The sequence below is a fragment of the Cataglyphis hispanica genome, chromosome 7 (assembly GCF_021464435.1).
Source record: "Cataglyphis hispanica isolate Lineage 1 chromosome 7, ULB_Chis1_1.0, whole genome shotgun sequence".
In the NCBI taxonomy this organism is placed as follows: Eukaryota; Metazoa; Arthropoda; class Insecta; order Hymenoptera; family Formicidae; genus Cataglyphis; species Cataglyphis hispanica.
This window is the reverse complement of record NC_065960.1, coordinates 1,144,350-1,164,626: the sequence shown is the minus strand read 5'-3', so window position 1 is coordinate 1,164,626 and position 20,277 is coordinate 1,144,350. Positions and strand designations below refer to the sequence as shown.

The following is a 20,277-nucleotide window of genomic DNA, read 5'->3' as shown; positions in this document are numbered from 1 at the left end:
AAGTTATAGCGCTCGCGCGCGCGCTCTTTAATTTGTCATGAACGCAAGCACGTTCCCTGACGTGCGTAATTACAGTTTCACGCAAAAACTCATCGAGCATAAATTTGTTTTGTTTTACACGGGATAAAATCGCAAGAGGCCTGTTCATTTTCAAGAAATGCAATTTTAAGGTAGATTATAAATAATCCGGATTAATATTCATATTGCTTTTACGTCTCCATTAATTCATCTACGTTATGAAATGTTGAGAACGTCGTAATTACTTTGAAATGAATGCAAAAGTTTATGCATCTCTTAATATTTCTAATTATATTGGATTAAAAAATAAAATTTTCATATGAAAATCACATATTAAAATGCGTATCAGAAAAGCGTTGTATTTTTATTTCACAAACGAGAAAGTAATCACGTCTCAAAGAGCTCGCGTGATAATGAGAAACGTGTTTGCTAACTGAATTGATAATAACGCATTGATAAGGTGTTGCATATTCCGCATTCGTCTCATCCTCCGTACTTATCAACGAAAGATGTTACACGATCTCAAATTCGATTTCCGTTCCTTTTTTTATGTTTCTATTATAATTTTCCTCTCACGACTATTTATGCATTGGATAGCGTCAAGATCAATGCATTTTTTTGTTATTCAGAAGAAAATAATTTTAAGTTTGGCCCATTTTGCAATATTTTTTCTCTCTAAAACGATTGTGACCCGGTTATGGTGACCCTAAATTTTCGCATAGACAAGATCGATTCCAATTTCATCACATCTCTCGATATTCGAGGCAAATCTGAAATGGCTTAAAATAATGCTTCCTGAAAAAGCCGAGAAGAGAAGTTACGACGCGCCACGAGCGCGATTGCAGCTGTGAAAAGGATTACGGATACATTTCCGAGCTCTGACACAGTTTCTTAATCGATGCTAATTACCGACCTACGATTATTCATAGCGCAATCGTGGGGGAGGTGGCGCCCGTTCGCCTTAATAAAACCGTGCCGTTCAGAATTATTTATGAGCTTCGGTTCGCGAAGAGCGATTATGTAAGAATCCAACGCTCGTAACACGCATCTATTGTTAGGAGCACGAGGTGGCGGTGTTGAATCGTGTCGACTGAAACGAGTTAGCAAATGAGCGGAATGCGAGAAGAGCAAGCGGAAACTTTGCTCGAAGCAAACTTGCTGGACTAGGATGAAAAATGTGCGCGCGATCGCGTTTCTAGTTAATGTCAACGAGAAGAGATTCGTCTTTCATCGCGTGTCCGTTTTCGAGAGACGGGACTGTCGAGTCGAGAGATGTTGATTACGTTTCTACGGTTAATATCATTAGGTTCAAGTTTCAAACGCGATGCAATTAATTGCTGGAATTAGGAATTAATTGGTGAAATCGATCCCGCCTCTCTCACGCGCACACCACTTTTTAACGCGATAAAGAAAAACAAATGCTACAAAAGTTGAAATTAAATTCCAATCGCAATAGTATTTACTTTGAATGGAAAAAAAAGCCAACATAATTTTTTCTGGTAATACAAAAGTTCTCGATCATGCCGGATCAAAGATCGTTCCTCGACACGTCAGCTGATCCCGCGTCCAGCTGTAATGCAATTATGGCATATAGCAAATGTTGCCGCCAGGCTATCGGGACGATTAATCGGCGAAATTGGAAATTAATTGGCGAAATAACTTTTCTCGCTTGGATTGGAATTCTCTTCAGACTCTGCCGCTGCCATTTGAGCGATTAAAGGAAACGCGCAGTTCTCCCGCCCGCGGCCAAAGATCACGAATTCAATTTGTCACGCCGCCGGTGTCGCTATCATGCTCGGCGCAATTGTCGCGTACAAAGCAATTAGCGGCAATGCTCGAGAAAAAAAGCCGTGTGAAACGCTGGCCGGCGAGAACCGCGTCTGCGAATCTTTTATTTCCTTTTATTTTATACACAATGTATCTTAAATTATATTCTAATCAATCAATTTTTTAATATGCAATTTATCTCTCAGAATAATTTTTAGAGTCTATACATATATGTATTGTATATATATATATATATATATTTTTAATTTGTATATCGAAAATATTTATTAATGTACGCAATTGCTTTATAAAAAGTTACGATATTGATCAATCCCGGCAAAAGTTACAGGAATAGACAATACAAAATAAAGGAGCAATTAAAACTATGTGTGAAACAAATTACCTGGCCAAGTGTTTGCCCCGCAGAAAAAGAGAAATGCCAGTCGAATAATTGCTTTTATTCAGCGATAACGGAGGTGAGAGCGACGATTATTTAATTCTCGGCTGGAAACGACGACCACATCGATCGCGGACGAGATTTCGTCAGGCTTTTATTTCGTAGCCAGAGTTTTTGCATCGCGAGAGTTGCTTTTGATATGGAACATTCTGGCATGAAACAATCAGAAATCGACATCGAGAATTCATATGGACATAACTACATATGGGATGTCCCGATATCATTGTCCCTTCGTCCCTGCTTTGTCAATATATTTTCAAAATTTTAAATCCTATAAAATATGTTTACACCGATGTAGATTAAACTCGCTAAACGTTATCTCGAATAATTTAAGAACTTTTTTAATCTAAAATAAAGATGGAGATAATATATATTTTTATAATCTAGATATAAAGATAAGATAAAGCAATTTTAACTAATGATTATCAAAATACTTTTATCCAAGTAATAAAAAACACATCGACCACGATATAATTATTCGCAATACAATTGCTAATGTTGCAAAATGCGTGCGCGGTCGTGCCGATGTTTCTTCACGCATTAATATGTATCCTGATTGCACTACGTTCAAAGAACTATAATACACTCGAAGGAATTTTTTTATCCACCCGAGACAGATTTATTGTTGCTTTTATCGCGCATAATAGGAGATATAGCGGGAGCAGGTTGTCGAGAGAAACAGAGAACTCTACTATGTTTATGGAAGTATAAATATCATTTATGATCGCGCGTGGAAAGCTTCCTGCTTGGGGAAGCTTCGGTAATCTTCCTTGATTTCGAGCTCACGCGATAGACTGGAACGATTATTGTGTATTTGCATTTCGCCGATACAGTTTATGCGCTCACGCCGCGTCTAGAAACCACGCGGTATTCACGTTCAACTTTCCTCGACTCGAAATTTCTGCATAATAAAAGAAAACTGCGCATCCCAAATACATTATATATATATATAAAAAAAGTAGACATAAATTATAAGTTTAGCATTTTTTTCACGAGTCATACTTTCTTTACAAAATTTCACTTTTAATTTCATCTGTCAAAATAATTTTTTCCCATATTTATAATTTTTTTTTGTTCTTTTTTTTTACAATAAAAATTGCGAAAGTAATGTCATCTGTAAATAATTGCGGGCGTTGTGAAGTATTTGTCTAAATACGGTATACTCGCAGTTTTTAGGCTTGCCTTATTATTGCTGTAAGAGAGTGCGTCACGTCGTTTTCATTCAAGCCGTCGTGACACGCGAAAATGTGACATAAAACGAGAAGTTGAAGGAATTGCGCGGGCGAATTTAGACGAGTACATTTCGCGTTGCGCCACCACGTCGTTCACGTAGGTCTATATTTATACCGCGTGGACAGGTACACGCGAGCCGACACGCCGACGATTTATTTGATAGCAAACATTGGCGCCGTTACGTCGTCGGGCACGCACTGGCGTTACGGTAGCGCACGCATACAATTTTTCATTCCGTTCGAATGAAAAGAACTCGTCTAAATACTAGAAATCTACATTTAAAAAAAAAAAGAAAAAAAGTTGAAAATTAATGGCTATGTTATCTAATTAAATTCTAATTGATTGATGCGTTACATAAAAATTTTACTTTTATCAAAAATAAAATAATTACAATAATAATGCATTTCGTTAAATCTGATTTCTACTCGTTCAAAAAGTGTAAAGAAGTTTTAATTTAAAATTAAAAGCAATCTCTTTTGTACGCGCATGTTTATAATATGTATGTGTAACATGTGTGTACCGCGTATCGTTTTAACTTGTATATGATGGAGGAAATGCAACCTAACATATACGCATATCGCACCCTCTTCTTCTCCTCGTCGACGTGTCAATTTAACGGCTTCCTGCTCTGGCATCGAGTTTCGCCGTGCACGCACGTTTATCGACCGAAATGTTCCGCGTCTCTTTTGTATCAAATGTGTGTTAAAAAGGATATACATTGCAGTGCATAAATAGTAAAATAGTAAATGAAGTTTGAGTACAGCTAATAAAACGGCTGGCGGAATAAATTGAACACACGTATCTCTTTCAATGTAATATTCTCTGTCAACATTATTAAAGGATATAAGACTGATAATATACATATATTACTTTATCTAATTTTCTCTGATAATATAAAAATCAATGCAGAATATAATTTAATTTTAAAATCGTAAATATTATCTAACTTTTTTATAGTGACTATATGAAAATTTTAATTCTACAGAGTAAATTTTTAATTTAATTCACAAGTACTTATTAATTTTATATATATATATATATTTAAAAAAAAAATTAAAAGTGCTTTGTGTGCACCACAATGTCAAATTCATGAATCTCGAAATGTAATTAGATTTATTAACTTTTGACGTAGCTGATCCGTGCGCAATTCTTCCTTAATTGAAGGCGAAATGAAAGCTTTGAAAGCGCTTCGTGTCGAGGACTCTTACCGTTTGTACTCTTGGCTTGCATCGAGCGTAGCTATGACGTCTCTTTCTCCGTTGAACTTTCACGTTTCGTCGAAAGTAAAAAAAAAGATACGTCTGCATTCGCACGCGCACCAACCGGCAATTAACTTATCGCCGGAGAAATTTCGCTATCGGCGATCGAGTGTATCGCGAAACACGAAATCCTCGTTAACGTCCGTGATACGGCAACCGGCATGTACGGCAATTTCCGATATCGATGTATCGTATTATATTTTTGCGACGTATCGTGTATTACATTTTTCCCATTGTATTGCACGTCCTATCTCTTTTGCACGCTTCGTTTGCGCTTCTATACGAGCATCGCTATCAACGCGGGTTATCTACAGCCTCTAGTATTTTTTCTATGCGTCGTACACTCCCTCGCATCCCTGCCGTCAGAAATTCCATACAACTATACGCCGGCACTGCCATCCCGCGATATAGCGTTGAGTATCGCCATATAGAATTTCCTATATTACGCATATGACATCACACATATAAAAACCGTACTGTTTGGTAAATAACTCTCATAATCAACAGAGAAAATATTACATGCGATACATTTATATTCAAAAAGCATCACAATTTATTATCGACAGATTTTAATAATTTTCTATGAAAAAGATTTTTTCTACAATGTCAAATAAAAATAAAAAAGTAAATCACAACGTAATAAAATTTTACGATATATCTGTATATATTAAAATTATTCAAATTCACGATTACTATTTCATCTAGAATTTTCATTAATCATTCAAGGCTACCATTTCATTTTTGAAAAAAATTAAATTAAATTAATTAAAAAAAAAAAAAATAATTAAAATTAATAAAGTTTTAATCGCATTAATCTCTTGTCTCTATTGTCTGATGCTAGATTTATTAACATGACCATTCGACAACATACCTGGAAAGACATCCTTGGTGTCGGGTGTGTAAGGATGGATCCAGCCATTCCTCTGTTGTATGATACACTGGAACATGATGCTGAATTTTGCGTGTTCCTATCCACGTCGTGAGAAAATTTCCTAGAGCACGTCGCCTCTTTCGAAACGAGTTTTCTTCCTTATCGCGAACGACGATGACGTAGCTGATCTAGCACCGATTACGCGATTTCGAACCGCGATCGCAATTATGAGATAAGAGACGAGTCTCACGTTAATCTTGATCAATCTCACGCAAGACGCCTTTCCGAATCATTGTTTTTAATCTCTCTTGAAGAATTTGATGTATGGTTCGAAGGATTCGTCTAAATTTAACTGCTGTGAAGCGCGACGAATCATCTTTTCATCTCTCGATTCTCGAGTCGATCTTAATTTCTCAGAAATTTACGCGTTGAAAGAGAAGACACGGGCAATCTTTTTCTCACAATTAAAGTTCCGCTATGATATCGATCTTACGATATAGCCAACGAAAGGGTCTCTCCTTACATCGCATATCACGACGTCACGTTCTTGCGGAAAGGGGCGGTCGCAGTTTACTTTATACCTTACGCGTACTGTAAAGGTCGTATAACTCTATGGACGCAACTCTCTAAGTCGTTGAACCGCACGACGGCGTTCCATCGAAGGCCACCGCCGTCGATGCCGCCGTCCCTAGGACGATCCTGTTTACGAGATGCTGCGAACCGCGACGGCGGTCCAGGCTCATCTTCTTTGCGCGCGAGTCCTCGTCGTCCCCGCCTTTTATCTCCCCTCGACCGATCGAATCTCGTCGATCTCGTTCCTGCAGAAAGAGAGGCTCTGCTGCCCTTGCGTATATCTTTCTCTTCCTGTCTCTCGACGATATACCACTCTTTCCCTTCCCCTTCCTTTTCGCTTCCCCTCCTCTTTTCGCCTTCCTTTATCGTTCTTTATAGATTGATTCCTCGATCAAACAATTTCATCTCTTTTTTTCTCCTTTTTCAATCTTCCTTTGATATCTATTTTCTTTTTACGTTTTAATTCTTCTTTGATATTTTTGTAATTTTATCTCGCTCTTTAATAATTTTATTTTTTTTATGTCTACGGCGCTCTCGAGGATCTCTAAGAGGATCAAACTAATTAGCGACGAAGTGGCACATCTAGTTATGCAATTCGATGCAATATACTCCGACTCTTAAATAATGCGTAGTGAAGTGCATTTATTTGAAGTTCTTTCTCACACAATATTTATTTGATATATTTTATATCGGAAATAAATATTATTTATATATAGCAGACTAATGTTTTTCCTTCTTTTGTCGAACGTAATTCGTGTGACGGGAACGCGGTTTCCGTCTACCTTCCTCTTCGCAAAGACTGCCTATTATTACCAACGTAATTTCGTTGTGATGAAAACGATGCCGGGCGCAGTTCCTCCCGCTTTTGTTACGGCAAGCCAGCGAAGGACACACCACCTGTGCGCGCAGCCCAGCGAGATGCGCCGGGACCGACGTCCTTGGGAAACGCACTTACCGTGGCCTCTCCTCCGTTCCTCTCTCTTTCTCTCACTGAAGGGAGAAAGAGCGCGAGAACGTGATATTCGCAATTTCCCACACCGTCACGTGACAAGTGACAGACGCAATACCGACGAGACTGTCGCGCGAGATCAGAGGGATAACTCTCGGCGCGACGTCCTTCGGAAACGTCCCCGTGTCGGAAACTCGCACGTCGACGCGCCACCAGGATATATCGGACCCCGTCCTCTCTATAATAGATGCACAGGGGATGCCACCACACGACTCTCGGGACTGCCTTCGCGCTTTTCCGAACTCTTCCGGAGTTCGTCGCCAAGCGGAAACTACGCGCCAACAATGGTATCCGCGATCTCGATACCGGATGCTGGCGTCCCACGCGACCGATCGACGCCAAGCGGCGTCGTATATACGCGGGAATACAGATCCGAAGACGAGAAAGAGAAACGGAGCGCGGAGCTGAACACAGTTTCCCTCGGCACGACGGTATCGTCGCTCCTGCGACTGCCACGACGACGGCGACGACGACGACGGCGACGACGACGACGGCGACGACGACGACGACGACGACGACGACGACGACGACGACGACGACGACGACGACGACGACGACGAGGAGAAGAGACCGGTGAGGAGGGGTGGCTGGTCGGGTGGCTGGCTGGGATCGAACTAGATGGCTCGTCGCCAGGCAACCAGATTTTCCCTCTCGGTCTCTCGCGCGCGCCAGTGCGCTCTCTCCCCCTTCCTTCCGTCCCCCATCCTGGCCCGGTTAGCTCGCTCGCACGTTCGTTCGACCTGCTCTCGCCTTCTCTCTCTCTCTTTCGCTCTCTTGTTCGCTTCGCCGATTCTCTCTTACCCTCCCGCGCACACTGCTGCTTTGCCCGTTCCTTCCTTTTGCCCCCTCCCCTCCCCTCCCCTCCCCTCTCTTTCCGCGGCCCCAAGCGCGCGCGCGCGCGCGCATTTATACATATACACTTACACACAGACGCATTACACACGGATACAACGCACCGGTTCCTACACTGCCTCACCGCTCGCTCACCCTCCGCGTGCCGAAGGATGCTGCGAAGGATCTTCCTTCTCGAGATGCTGCACCGCGAATGTTTTACAAACGCTGCACGCGAGCGGAATGTGTCTTGTTTGACAATCGCGATTCTTTACACTTTCTGTATAGTTATGTCCCGTTCATCAAGATTTATTCTAACAGGAGGACCACGCGCTGCAAGTTTAATTCTATTTTTTTTTTCTTTTTCGTTCAACGAGATTTTATACATAGATGATCAATGAAAAGGATCAATTTTTGTCGAATTGCTCTCCAACGAACCTTTCGCGTGACTCCGCCGCAAAATGATACGCAGAAGCTAAATGTTGTAGCATGAGTCTCCCCCCCCCACCCCTCGACCCCTCTCGACGTACTCGGCTTCTCGCGACGCGATAAATATTTGTCGGGTCATGCGATAAGGCAGATAAGATATATCTCGCATTTGTTATGTACACTTTAATTGCAACGCGTATGGCGGCAGAGTCTGTTGCCAAACAATCTCATCGAAAAATTATCATGCTGGTTTAACTGTCACCTAATAAATCCTAGCCATCGCGTGAGAAGAAAAGCGATAAACGATTATTCTGTTCGGAAACTGCGAACAAACTGTATGACATTCCACTTTTCTATCCCAAGATGATCATTTTCGCACAGCTGGCATGACAAGCCTTCATTGAAGGCTTTAAGAATTATAATTTTTTGTCGTCTTTCAGCTAATAGGGTCACGGAATTTCTCGGTCGATCCTCTCGACGACGACTAATTGCTCCTTTAAGCCTGCCTCGTGCGCCGGTCGCGGAGAAATCGTTTGCGATTCGCGCTTTACAACGCGCCGGCACTTTCTACGTTCCACTTGGAGGCGCGAGGGATTCCGCTTTTGGACAGAAAAAAAAACAAACGTCGAATCGAGGAAATGATGCTCGGGAGAAACTCGGTGTCGGTCATCGCGCACGCAGTTTGCGTACTGCCCAGGTGCAGGATGAGAGATGGACTCTCGCCGATTGTTCGTCATCTGCGGCGGAGAGCGGAAGAGGAAGACAATATCGACGCGCGAAAGAAAGGAGTTTATTATGTGCTCCGTGTCCCAGGAACAAATAGAGCGATCGATGAGAAAAAAAAAAGGAAGTAATTTAACCGAAGTACAATAATACACACAATAATGGAACAAATATTCGGGAAATAAAAATAGAAAAAAAATAAAAGAAGCAATTTCCTGGAAGGAAAATCACCTCGTTAAGCTAGCACCCCCGCCACAACAAATTAAAATAAAACTGTGTAGATGCTAATTTCATCAGATGAATAAAAAAGTAAATTATTATTTAACGATCGCGCATCATAATAATACGAAAGCATCTGTAAAAACATTTATAATTAGCGGCGAAAATCGAAGAGAGAGAAGAAGAGGTAGCGAGAGAAATAGAGATGAGGAAAGCCGTATAGAGGTAGAAGTGCAGAGGAATCAATGAATGCTACTCGACGACCTCGCGGCCCCTCTTTCTCTCTCTCTCTCTCTCTCTCTCTCTCTCTCTCTCTCTCCTTCTTTCTCCCTCATTCACGCTCTCCGAACGTTGCGCTCCCACCGTTCTCCGCCCTATATCGAATGTCCAACCCTCGAAGCGTGACCGTGACTGTCGTTGCATGTGTAACATTACGATGTATGCGATTCTCTGTAACGGTGGTGCGCGATGCATCCACCGTAAAGACTTGCTCGGATGCCCGCATGAATGAAGCCCGTATGACACGATCGCGGAAATTAAGAATCACTATCAAGATTTATTATCGTCCCAGAAGCCTCTCAAAAACATTCAACTTTGAAATTAAAAAACTTTCCTCTCGATAGATCCTCACAAGAGAGAGAAAATATATTCCAAATGATAAACTTTAAATTATCGGAATTCTCACGTCGTGTATGCAATGTGATTAAAATAATTATAATAATTATATATAACGAATTGTGTAATAATTATGTAATATTATAATAATTGTAAGAATTCTCGATTTTCGATTTATTCTTATTTTTTTTTTTTCAATTTATGGATCATTAATCATTGACGTTCTTCGCGTCATATCACACATCAATATAAGACTTGACTAACCCTTCGGCTTGGTCAACAAGTGCCGAGACCTTTCATCGGCCACTTGAACGACACTCGGGGTCGTCTTACCGGGCTCGCTCTTCATGTTCCACCAACATCCAGCAGACTCTCTCGACTTTGACCCTTAATTGCGTCGGTGCGAGGGATCCAAGCGAACGCCCGGCTCTTCTTATGTTATCAAGTTCACCCGCGCCAATTGCATTTATATTCCAATTATTACGTCTCGTGCAGGCGTTTTTCGGAGTGTAAATTAAAATTATAAAAGTTGAATAAAAATATATATAGGATTAGAATTTTTCTAATGCTTCTTGTACATAATACTTTATACTATAAAAATTGAAAACGAAATAAATCAAGGACTCGATATTGAATTAAATTATTAAAATACAATTGGAAACTTGAAAAAATTTTAAAGAAATTTTTCATCTCGAATCGAACCGTATTATTCGCTCGTTATTACCGTGCCAAATGTATTTGCCACGGTGCGATGTTATTCCAACCTTGGCAATCTTGTATGTGAGATAAGATGAAACAAATGATCTAAAATTGCGACGATATTCGCAGTATCTGTTACGCAGCGCGTGCTATTTCGAGGGCATGATTAAATCTCTCTATTAGAGCACAAGCGTTCAAAATTCAATAGGCGTCGTTCGCAGTTGTAAACTTCAGCCTTTGTTTGTTGCCCACGTCGGCCTACCCACGTGAGAGGTCGTGACGGCGCCGAGACCGGTTATTTCCGGCGTAGATTTCCGGAGCGATTTTAGTTTTCGTGAACGCCCATCACGAACGCGCTCTCCCAGAGACGGAAGCGCTCTCTCGTCTCGTCGAAGAGTCCTTTGCTATTCTAGTCGACCCTTACTGATGACCCGCGTTGTTCACGTCACTGAACATCGTCACTTCTCAACCTCTTCCTGACTCATATCGAATAACAAAGCTTCACCCATGCCTAGTCAGGCGATCCTCAAAGCGTCGCCTTACACGACTTTATCGCGGTTTATCTTCATTTCAAACTTTCATCATCTTTATTCTTTCTTTATTACATAATTCTCAAATTTAAAATTTCTAGATTAAAATAGAAATATGTTTTTGCGCCCTATATATTTCAGAAATATAAATATATATTTGAAACAAGTACACTTGTAGAAATTTAAACAAATAAATCTAGTTTCCTTTGCGCACAAACTGTATTTCTCTGAAATTTTTTCCATATTTCCAGGATAAAGATCGTACTCGTGTAAGTGACACATAAGAGGCTCGATAAATCTGTCAAAAAATTATTTTGAAGAATTAATTATCTCAAGCAAGATGAAAGAATACATGAAAATTTGTAAATAAAAATTGGTAAATAAGATAAAATACATAACGATAAATTTTCTCTGTCTGTCTAGCTAGGAAAAAGTTTGCAGTCTCTCAGCACTCGACGGCGCAAATATCGACGACCTTTCGTAAAATTCACCGAGTCCGAAGTACTTAAATTGCACGGCGAAACTTTTCTGCCACTGCCATGTAATTGCTTTAGTTTGAACAAGTTGTCGACGCAGTATCGTTGCAATGGGAACGCCTTATCTCCCCCTCATTATAGATTTTCGCGAATAGTCGGTCGCGGATTGCACTCGAAAGCCAGATGTCATTAAGAACTGCGTATTCTCCGAATACGATTGCAATCTCGCGATCCAATTCTACGATTGCGTATCCAATGTGCTCTTTTCAACTTTTGTATCCTAAAATGTCGCGCGACGTTCTTTTAAGAAAATTCCAAAGAATAAATGGCAGATTGCATAATTTATTTTTACTTTATCTAATTACATCAAATCATTAATCGAAAGATAATTTACACTATTCTCAAAAAATCGCTGTATAAGATATTCCATAATTATTACATTGTGTTTTTTTAACAATTACTTTTTACACGTTTGTTCAAGAACTAGAATGAAAACCTTTCCGTTGAAAGAATATAATCCTTACGATCTTTATACATATACATATAATTTTCTCGGGCATGATTGTTTCGCTTTATAATTTAACATATAGTATATATCGTTCCGGCTATAATACGATTTCAGGATATACTGGATCCTATTTCAATGGCGATTTATCTCAATTAATAGCAGTTCCGCCAATTATATTACAGTTTAATGCGCGCGTCTAGATCGAAATTTACGGTCCAATAAGACGATAGATACGAGCCATTTAATTTGACGATGATACACAGATGCGGTGTCTCTACGTGGCGCGATGCCGGCTTCCCCTCCTTGCGAATAAACACTTTTTATTACGCTACCCTCGAATCGGATTAAAACAAACGATCAAACTTCGGGATGTATCGCGTTATTTTCTATTAACGCAGTCAAGTACGATACACTTGAGAATTTAACTCGAGCTGCACGTTTGCCGCGCGCGAGCGTGCAGGGAATTATTAATTATATTACCAATGTGGGGAATATTTCTTGTTGGAAGCTGTCTTTAGTTTAGAGTAACAAATACGATGTACACACTCACATATGTAATATAATTATTAAAAAGATATATTTATGTGTGAAATGCGTGGGCTTTATTATTATCGAAACTATTAGTTATGTAATTAATAAAAAAATCATATAAATTATTGCTAATAATAAATTTAAGAATGTATGATCATTGGAATTTAATTTAATTTAGTAATTTTAAATTTAGTAAGAGACAGTTGGTTTACAAAATTTTGCATTTTCATTGCAATTATTTTAGTGAGTTTTACGCTTGAGCCGGAAGGAATTGAGAAATCCGGAGAAATAAGGATATTAGTAGTTGGCAGCTCTCTTTGCATATCCACGTCCAATTCTGTACGCGATGTATGATGATGCGGTACAGTCGTAGAAACCGAAATATGCATATCGTTTCTATTTTACGGCACAATCGACTCCACTTCTTCCATGTTATGAGAAAACAAATATCGTTTCGTAGAAAGAAAGTCTATTCCGCACCTTGCGTTCCGAACGTGCAGTATACTTTACATCTTGGAAAACATCACCAAATTCCAATCCTCATCGCAAAAAATATACTAATATAATTTATTATGACGAACATTGCTAAAAATATAGATTAACGCATTAAAATTTTTTTTCAATACTCTCGAATAATATGAATGTGAGCGTATTATTAATTATTTATTTCTTTTTAAGAAAATTAAAAATCAAATAATTAAGGTAAAATCAAATAGATATATATTAATTAAATGTTAATCTATGTATATAAAAATAATAATTAGCTTTCATTTTTAACACGCTTCGAGAAAGTTTTCTATCGTTTGCTTATGAATATTTCTTTCAAGTTTTCTTGGCAATATTTTCGATTAGATTGAGTATAAAAATATTAATACAAGTAATAAAAACAAATATGGCTCTAGTATTTGAATTTGGAAAATCAGGTTCAAATAGAGTTAATAAAGAGCCGAAATAAATGCAGTTACATTGTGTAAAAAATAAGTGAAAATAGTGAACATTTTGGTCCTTCTTTTGGACCATCCTCAGCACAAAAAGATAAATAATATTAACAACTTTCTTATGTTATTTACCTTTGTGATTATGTGGCTGCGGCTGGTTCAAAGAAAGGACCGAAACGTTTATTATTATTATAGAATTTTTTTTATATGATGTAAATGTATTTACTATGCTCGGTTCTTATTAGTCCTATTTCTTTCAAACTTTTTATATAAGACTATTAATAATTCTCGAATCGATAGAAAACCGTAATAGAACCGAAAAAACTTGCATTTTCCACACGTTTCTTGACAAAGCATTCTCTCGCCTCCCTCTTTTCGCATTTCTATTGTTCGCCTTCGAAACGGCAACGATCGGAACACTAAAGCGTGAAGCTTTTGTATTCCTATCCTCTTCGTGTCTATGCATTCGAAAACATACCTACGTTATATATAGATGTTTCAACCAATAGAAAAATATTATAATGCCGAATGCTTTGATGCATATAAAAATCCATTGTTAATGTTATTTCATCATTAAAAAAATACCTAATATTAAAAAAGTTACTTAAAAGTGACATATTCTGGCGAATTACAATGATTCTAATAAGTAAACGAAGCACCGCGTGTTATAACTACAAGATTAAATCATATTAATTTTGCTCTGTACAAAAATTTCCACGTAGAATTCATCGATTTTTCAAATAAAAGGATTTGCTATTAGCATAAAAAAATCTCGACATCGTTACATTATGTGGAGAATCACTTTTACAATTTTAACGCGCTAATTCTTTTCAAGAGAACAGAGGAAATGACCGATATTCGATTTCCATTAATTAATTCATCGAGCTTTACTCTGCATTTATTTCGACACTCGCCATCACCCGCTGTTTCATTTTATCATTGTGAGTTCTCGGAATTATTCGATTCCCTCCCGAGCAGCTGAACATCGTACGACAAATAAAATCACAGAGATTCGCAGTTCAATTAATATGCATATAGGGGCGCAGGTGAAAATTCTGGTATTTTATCGAGATATGCGACAACTCTCGGCGACAACGCAATGCAATCAGCGACAGCTGCAATAGCCGGCGCGCATAGTCGCTCTCCCGCCGGTTGCGAGAGTAGATAATTTTCTTGTGCATTCAAATGACGGGTCTCCTCTGTCCCTGTCCCCTTCATCTATCTTGCCCTCATCTTTCTTTCTTTCTTTATGCTGCCTCAAACTTGACGTGTATACACGTCACGTAGCAACGCACTTCAGAAATTGGATCTTTTCTATCTCTCTCTCTCTGCACCTGACGTGCTCTATAAAAGGTGCTTCTTGTAGCATCGCATGTTAAACTTTCATCATTAATAAAGCAGAGCAAAACCTCGTTCTAACAAAAAGTTTAAGTAAGAATAAAATATTGTCTTCTCTGTATAAAAAGAAATGTTATTTCATTAATTTTTTACGATAGTTGATTTAATTTCATATGTGATTTATTTATGAGCAAGTCTCTATTTCTCTAGCGAAACATCTGGTGGTGCTACGCTATACCCCGTAAATATTTTATTCACGATTGACCTTGCCTGCCGGCTGTCGAGACGTTTTTCGTGCAATCGCAGCACAAACGGGACTTCTCTACACAAAGAATATACTGTGTTGCTCGATTATGCCATCGTCAGTAGCGTCGGGGAAAGAAACTGACAAGACCGTCCTCACGACGGTCGATTTGGTAAGGCGTAAAATACGCTGTAGTGAAATGGAAAACGAGCAGTCGAACAGCGCTTGTTCCTCGTCGTAATATGCAAATTATTAATTCATCGTGCAAAATTAAAGAAAAAAAAAAAAAAACAGAGGGAGAAACACAAAATAATTACTGAATAAGAGTAATTTTAAATTAATCATTATAGAATTATTTTACAGAAAGAGAAGAATTTTTAATACATATATATATATATATAGATATGAAAAGAGAAATTGAAAAAATTAATTTTATTTTAGTATTAATATTTTTTAATCTTTACTAATTTTGCTATCATATTATGCAATCTGTGATAGTTGAACGTGTGACGAGAATAATGAATTTTGCGTTCGCGAGATGGATCTAACTTGGTTCGTTATACTTTACGGGATAACGATAATCTGTCGACCCGGTTGGGTCGTTGTAATAAGATTTAATGCTTTTTTTTTTCACGTCCAGGGCGTGGCACCCGACAGCAACACGTCGCTGGCCGACCGACGGAGGAGAAGAGAAAGAGAAGAAAGCTTAGGGAATGCGCTATACCTGCGGCACGAGCCCGTGTACAGTCCGCGGAACAAAGACGCCACCGTTCGAGGACGCCGGAAGGACGCCGAAGGAATGTTAAAATGAGCAGTGCAAAGATTGGAAGACTTTTGCCGGATTTAAAATTCCAGAAGCGATAACAGATGCATGAAAAATTCCTGAGATAGCGACGCGTGAAAAGCGAAAGATATATTAACATCTCTTCTGTGAGAGCTTCAAAGAATGCCGCACGAAATGAGAATTCTATCAGGAATCGCGCGAATTAAGATTCGTGACGGATAAATGAGATCGGAGGTCGGAAAAACTTTGTGACGCAAAGTGACAGGACACGAAGAAACACGAGAGAGAGAGAGAGATCAAAAATTCGCAAGATGCCGAAATTTCTGCCTTGTTTCGGGGACGCTACACTCGGGGACTCCACGTGTCGCGGAATAAAAATTGCAACAACGGGGGTTGCGCGGGTTAGGATTCGGGTGAAGATCCACTCCCCGGAGGGCGAGAGATCGGAATTTATAGCGGAGGGTTCGCTGACGCAAAACACACATACACACACGTGTATACACCGTACCGCAGGCTTAGGGCTCGCGAAATACGTTGCGCCGGTCGGGAAACTGTGCCAAATCGGCGCCGCAACCGGCTGATAGTCGCCCTAAATTTTCGAATAAAACGGAAGAACGAGACTCGGGCGAGCGACCCCTGATCCTGGCCAGAAGTAACGACTTTCGGGTATCCTTTGCGAAAAGGTCAAGTCTTGATGTATGTGTGTGTGATATATACCGGGGAATATCGAATATTCTCGTAAATTCTGACATTGCGATAATTTAATACCTCTTTACGTCGTAAAGTGAAAAGAACTTGTCAATCGATAAACTATAAAATCATCTACTAAAATATATATATTGCTTTAATCTTTAAAATATACGGTATAAGCAATATATATTTTATTATTTAATTTATATCCTACATATTTATATTGGAATAAGAAAGATATAATATGTATTTATTGTAATTAAAGACTTTAACAAGTTTTCATATCAAAATCCTTCTCAAAAGTCTTGATTTAAAATTCGTGAAATGTGATGCATTGAATGATTTTTAATATAATTTCTCGAAACTCTAAATCTGTTTTCCACCTATAACTTTTTAAAATTAATCTTCTTATGAATGTGTTTGAAAAAATTTTAAACATTAAATATAATATCAAAAGACGAGGGAGAAAGAGATAAAATAATTGTTATATTATTTCTTTTATGTGATGATGCTTGGAATAATTAAATCTCGTTCACTGATTTTAATCAGTGCGATGAGACACTTAATAAAATAAAATAACAGCTCCATGTGTTTTCTCATGATTTCAGATGCGAAATGAAAGTGTGAAATAATTCGATCCCGTGTGAAAATAAAGCCCTGAAAGGCGGAAGAAGTGCGCTCTATTCATTAGTCTCACCATAATTCCTCCATCGTTACCGATCATTTTTCCACCAGAAGAAAGAGCGATATCATATGTGGCATGTGGTTTTCGCTTCACCACTAAACACGGTACATACATTTAGATGCGTGCACGCGGCCATAAGGAGTGCACGTGTTCCAACGAAAGACCGTCCTCTTAGACTCCCCGAAGAAAACGACTGCTGTCGTTCCGTAAAAATATCCGAGGACAGGAAACGTCGTCGTTTTGTCGACGTTTCGTATCTTTTTTTTTTCTTTTCTTTTTTTTCCACCGACGCGCCGCATCGCAAGAGAAGAGAGAGCCGACTTATAGATTACCAGAATGCGTTTTCGAAATAACGCGAAGACGCCTCGATGTACATACGGAGTGTTTCAGACAAGTCCGGATTTAGGCACAGTGTATTTGGAATGATTACAAATTTTTTTAAGGATCTGCGAGAAGCAAGGGAAACTTTTCTAAAAGGATAATTTCTTTTCCCCGCGTTGAGATATTATTTCTTGATGCATCGTGTCGTGTCACAATATATATATATATATAGCGAAAAGATCGATTCGAGAACAATCGTGAAAAATCCAACGCGTGGTCGGAACACCCAGTATAAATCCGCGACGCAAACACGCCCTAAAATAATACCAATCTTCGGCGCTTCGCGCTTGTTTGCTTAAGAAAATATTTTGGTACGCGCGCATTTAAGCGCGCGCGTCGATTCCGCGTTGCTTACGTAGAGGTGCGTAGAGTGGAGCCGATATATATATATGAGGCTGTTCAACATATTTACGATGAACAAGTGGAGGAGAAAAGGCTTCTCCTCTCCCCCTAAGCTTTTCTTTCTTATTTTTAGATGGTCGTCCGAAGGACACATCCTGGCTATGTAAAAGAAAATGATAAAAAAAGGTCTAGATGATGAAATGTCAAATGTTTTCTAATACAATGTTTTGCTGCACGCGCATATAATTAATGTAAATATATATATTACATATAATTATATTGCAATTCATCCTTTTGATAATATTCTATAATTATTAGCGTTATCGAGAAAAAATAAAAGGCATATTGCTTTTCCTTCTTCTTAATTATGCAGTATCATTCGATTGCGTTGTTTCTTAGATATGATTGTTATTTATAATAATTGCTTCCTATACTAAATTCCACGAATTATTCATTTTTATTCGTCGCAAGCGAAATTTATGCGACTTACGTTATCGGCGAGATGCTCGGCGAAGAAGAAGCACGGAGGCGTGTTTGGAATTCTGATACAACGGATCGAAGCGGCACGATGCGATGCACGCATCGGTGCGTAGCGCGTCAACTGGTTCGCGCATTAAACCAAGCGTTTGACGAAGATCCTTTCTGCCTCGCCAATAAAATTCTACGATAAGTTTATCAACGAATTAAAAGAATATGCCTCTTACTTATGTATAAAGAGAGTGTAAACTCGTTAACTCTTATCGATCTGAAATAACTTTTATTATCCTTGTTACAATCAAAACTTGTTTAATATTTATCATAGATGTCGATAAATAAAATAATGTCCGGATTAGAAAGTTACTTTCCCATTTTTTAATCTTTTCAACTCTCTCCTGTCTCTCATTTTTATTCCACGAAAAGAAATAGAAAAAAATAGTTTTCCATTGTAAAAATGCATGCTCTAGAAAGGTAAATAAATTTCTTTCCAATATCACGTTTCCTCGAAAATTATCTAATAATATGTCGATAGATAAAAATATGACGCGTCTCCATCTGCCATAATGTGAGCACAAAAATGAGTAGAGAGAGGGTACGGGATCTCTCGGGGCACGGTACTGGGACCTTGTGTACCGCGCGGGAGGTGCATAACCGGCGACGCGTACACACAACCGACTGGTTAACGAGATCGATATTACGGCAGACGGTGGCCGTTATATACATGCGCCGCCTTGCACGCGCGCGCACATACCGCGAGAGACGTCGATGTGCGCGAGAGGACCGCGGCGGCGATTCACACGCACGTGGACACCCACACGTGACATGTCGCACGCGCGCTTCGGTGTAACATTCGGAGCCACGCGCGGTGGTGTTTCGTGCAATGTAATCAGACTTTTATTACAAGTGACAGTCTGAATTTCGTCTCTCGCATTGACATTAGTCGACTCTGTCATTATATACGTTTAGCATCGAATGCGACGAAAATTATTAGCAAGATTAGTAGGTACATAAGTAATAGATTTATCAATTAATGTAATAAAATATTAGATAAATAAACTGAAGTAAACGATCGCATACTTTGAATTAAATAAATAATAAAAATATAAATTCATATAGATTTTGACAATAAGATGTAATTAATTAAATTGTCCGAGAAGTTTTTTTCTTCTCATTTCACAGTTATATTTATTAACGCAGTCTGTATAGGATAAACAGTATTTATAATGAGATACTATTTTTAATCTTGAACGCGGCGTCGAAAATAGCCGATGTCTACGCGAATGGACTTCAATATACTCTCTCTTTCTCCTTTCTTTGTTCTCCTATTTTCTTTCGCACACACGCTACACGTATACGAGCGCGCGGGCACGTTGCATGTATAGTTACACTTATATTAATCGGCAGGGCTGGGCCCGTAGGCCGGAAAACATTCGTTTTATCTTATTGAAGGGGTCGAAAGGTTCGGTCAGGTAACGGAAGGGCCTTGCGAACGAGCGCGAGTAGAATAAATTCATCGTTGGATTTACGCTTTCAACCACATCACATAATGTGAAACATTAAAAAATATCCTAAAATTTTCTTCACCTTTTTTTCACGATTGAAAGATAATTTTTTACGTTAGAAAAAAAAATTTTTTTTGATAGAGATTTT

The 20,277-nt window shown here is 38.9% G+C and overlaps 1 protein-coding gene across 2 annotated transcripts in view; it reads right to left on the bottom strand.

Annotated features, from left to right (window-relative positions):
* Positions 1–20,277, bottom strand: part of LOC126850895 (SLIT-ROBO Rho GTPase-activating protein 1-like) — a 55,932-nt gene that overhangs the window by 31,706 nt on the left and 3,949 nt on the right. The window contains exon 1 of one of the 2 annotated variants that reach the window (XM_050594345.1): positions 5,606–7,545. The exons of the other annotated variant lie outside the window; for it this stretch is intronic. Coding sequence (XP_050450302.1) covers positions 5,606–5,681 — 76 coding nt within the window. The 5' untranslated portion in view covers positions 5,682–7,545. Of the gene's footprint in view, positions 1–5,605; positions 7,546–20,277 lie in introns of those variants that run through there. 2 annotated transcript variants of the gene reach the window in all.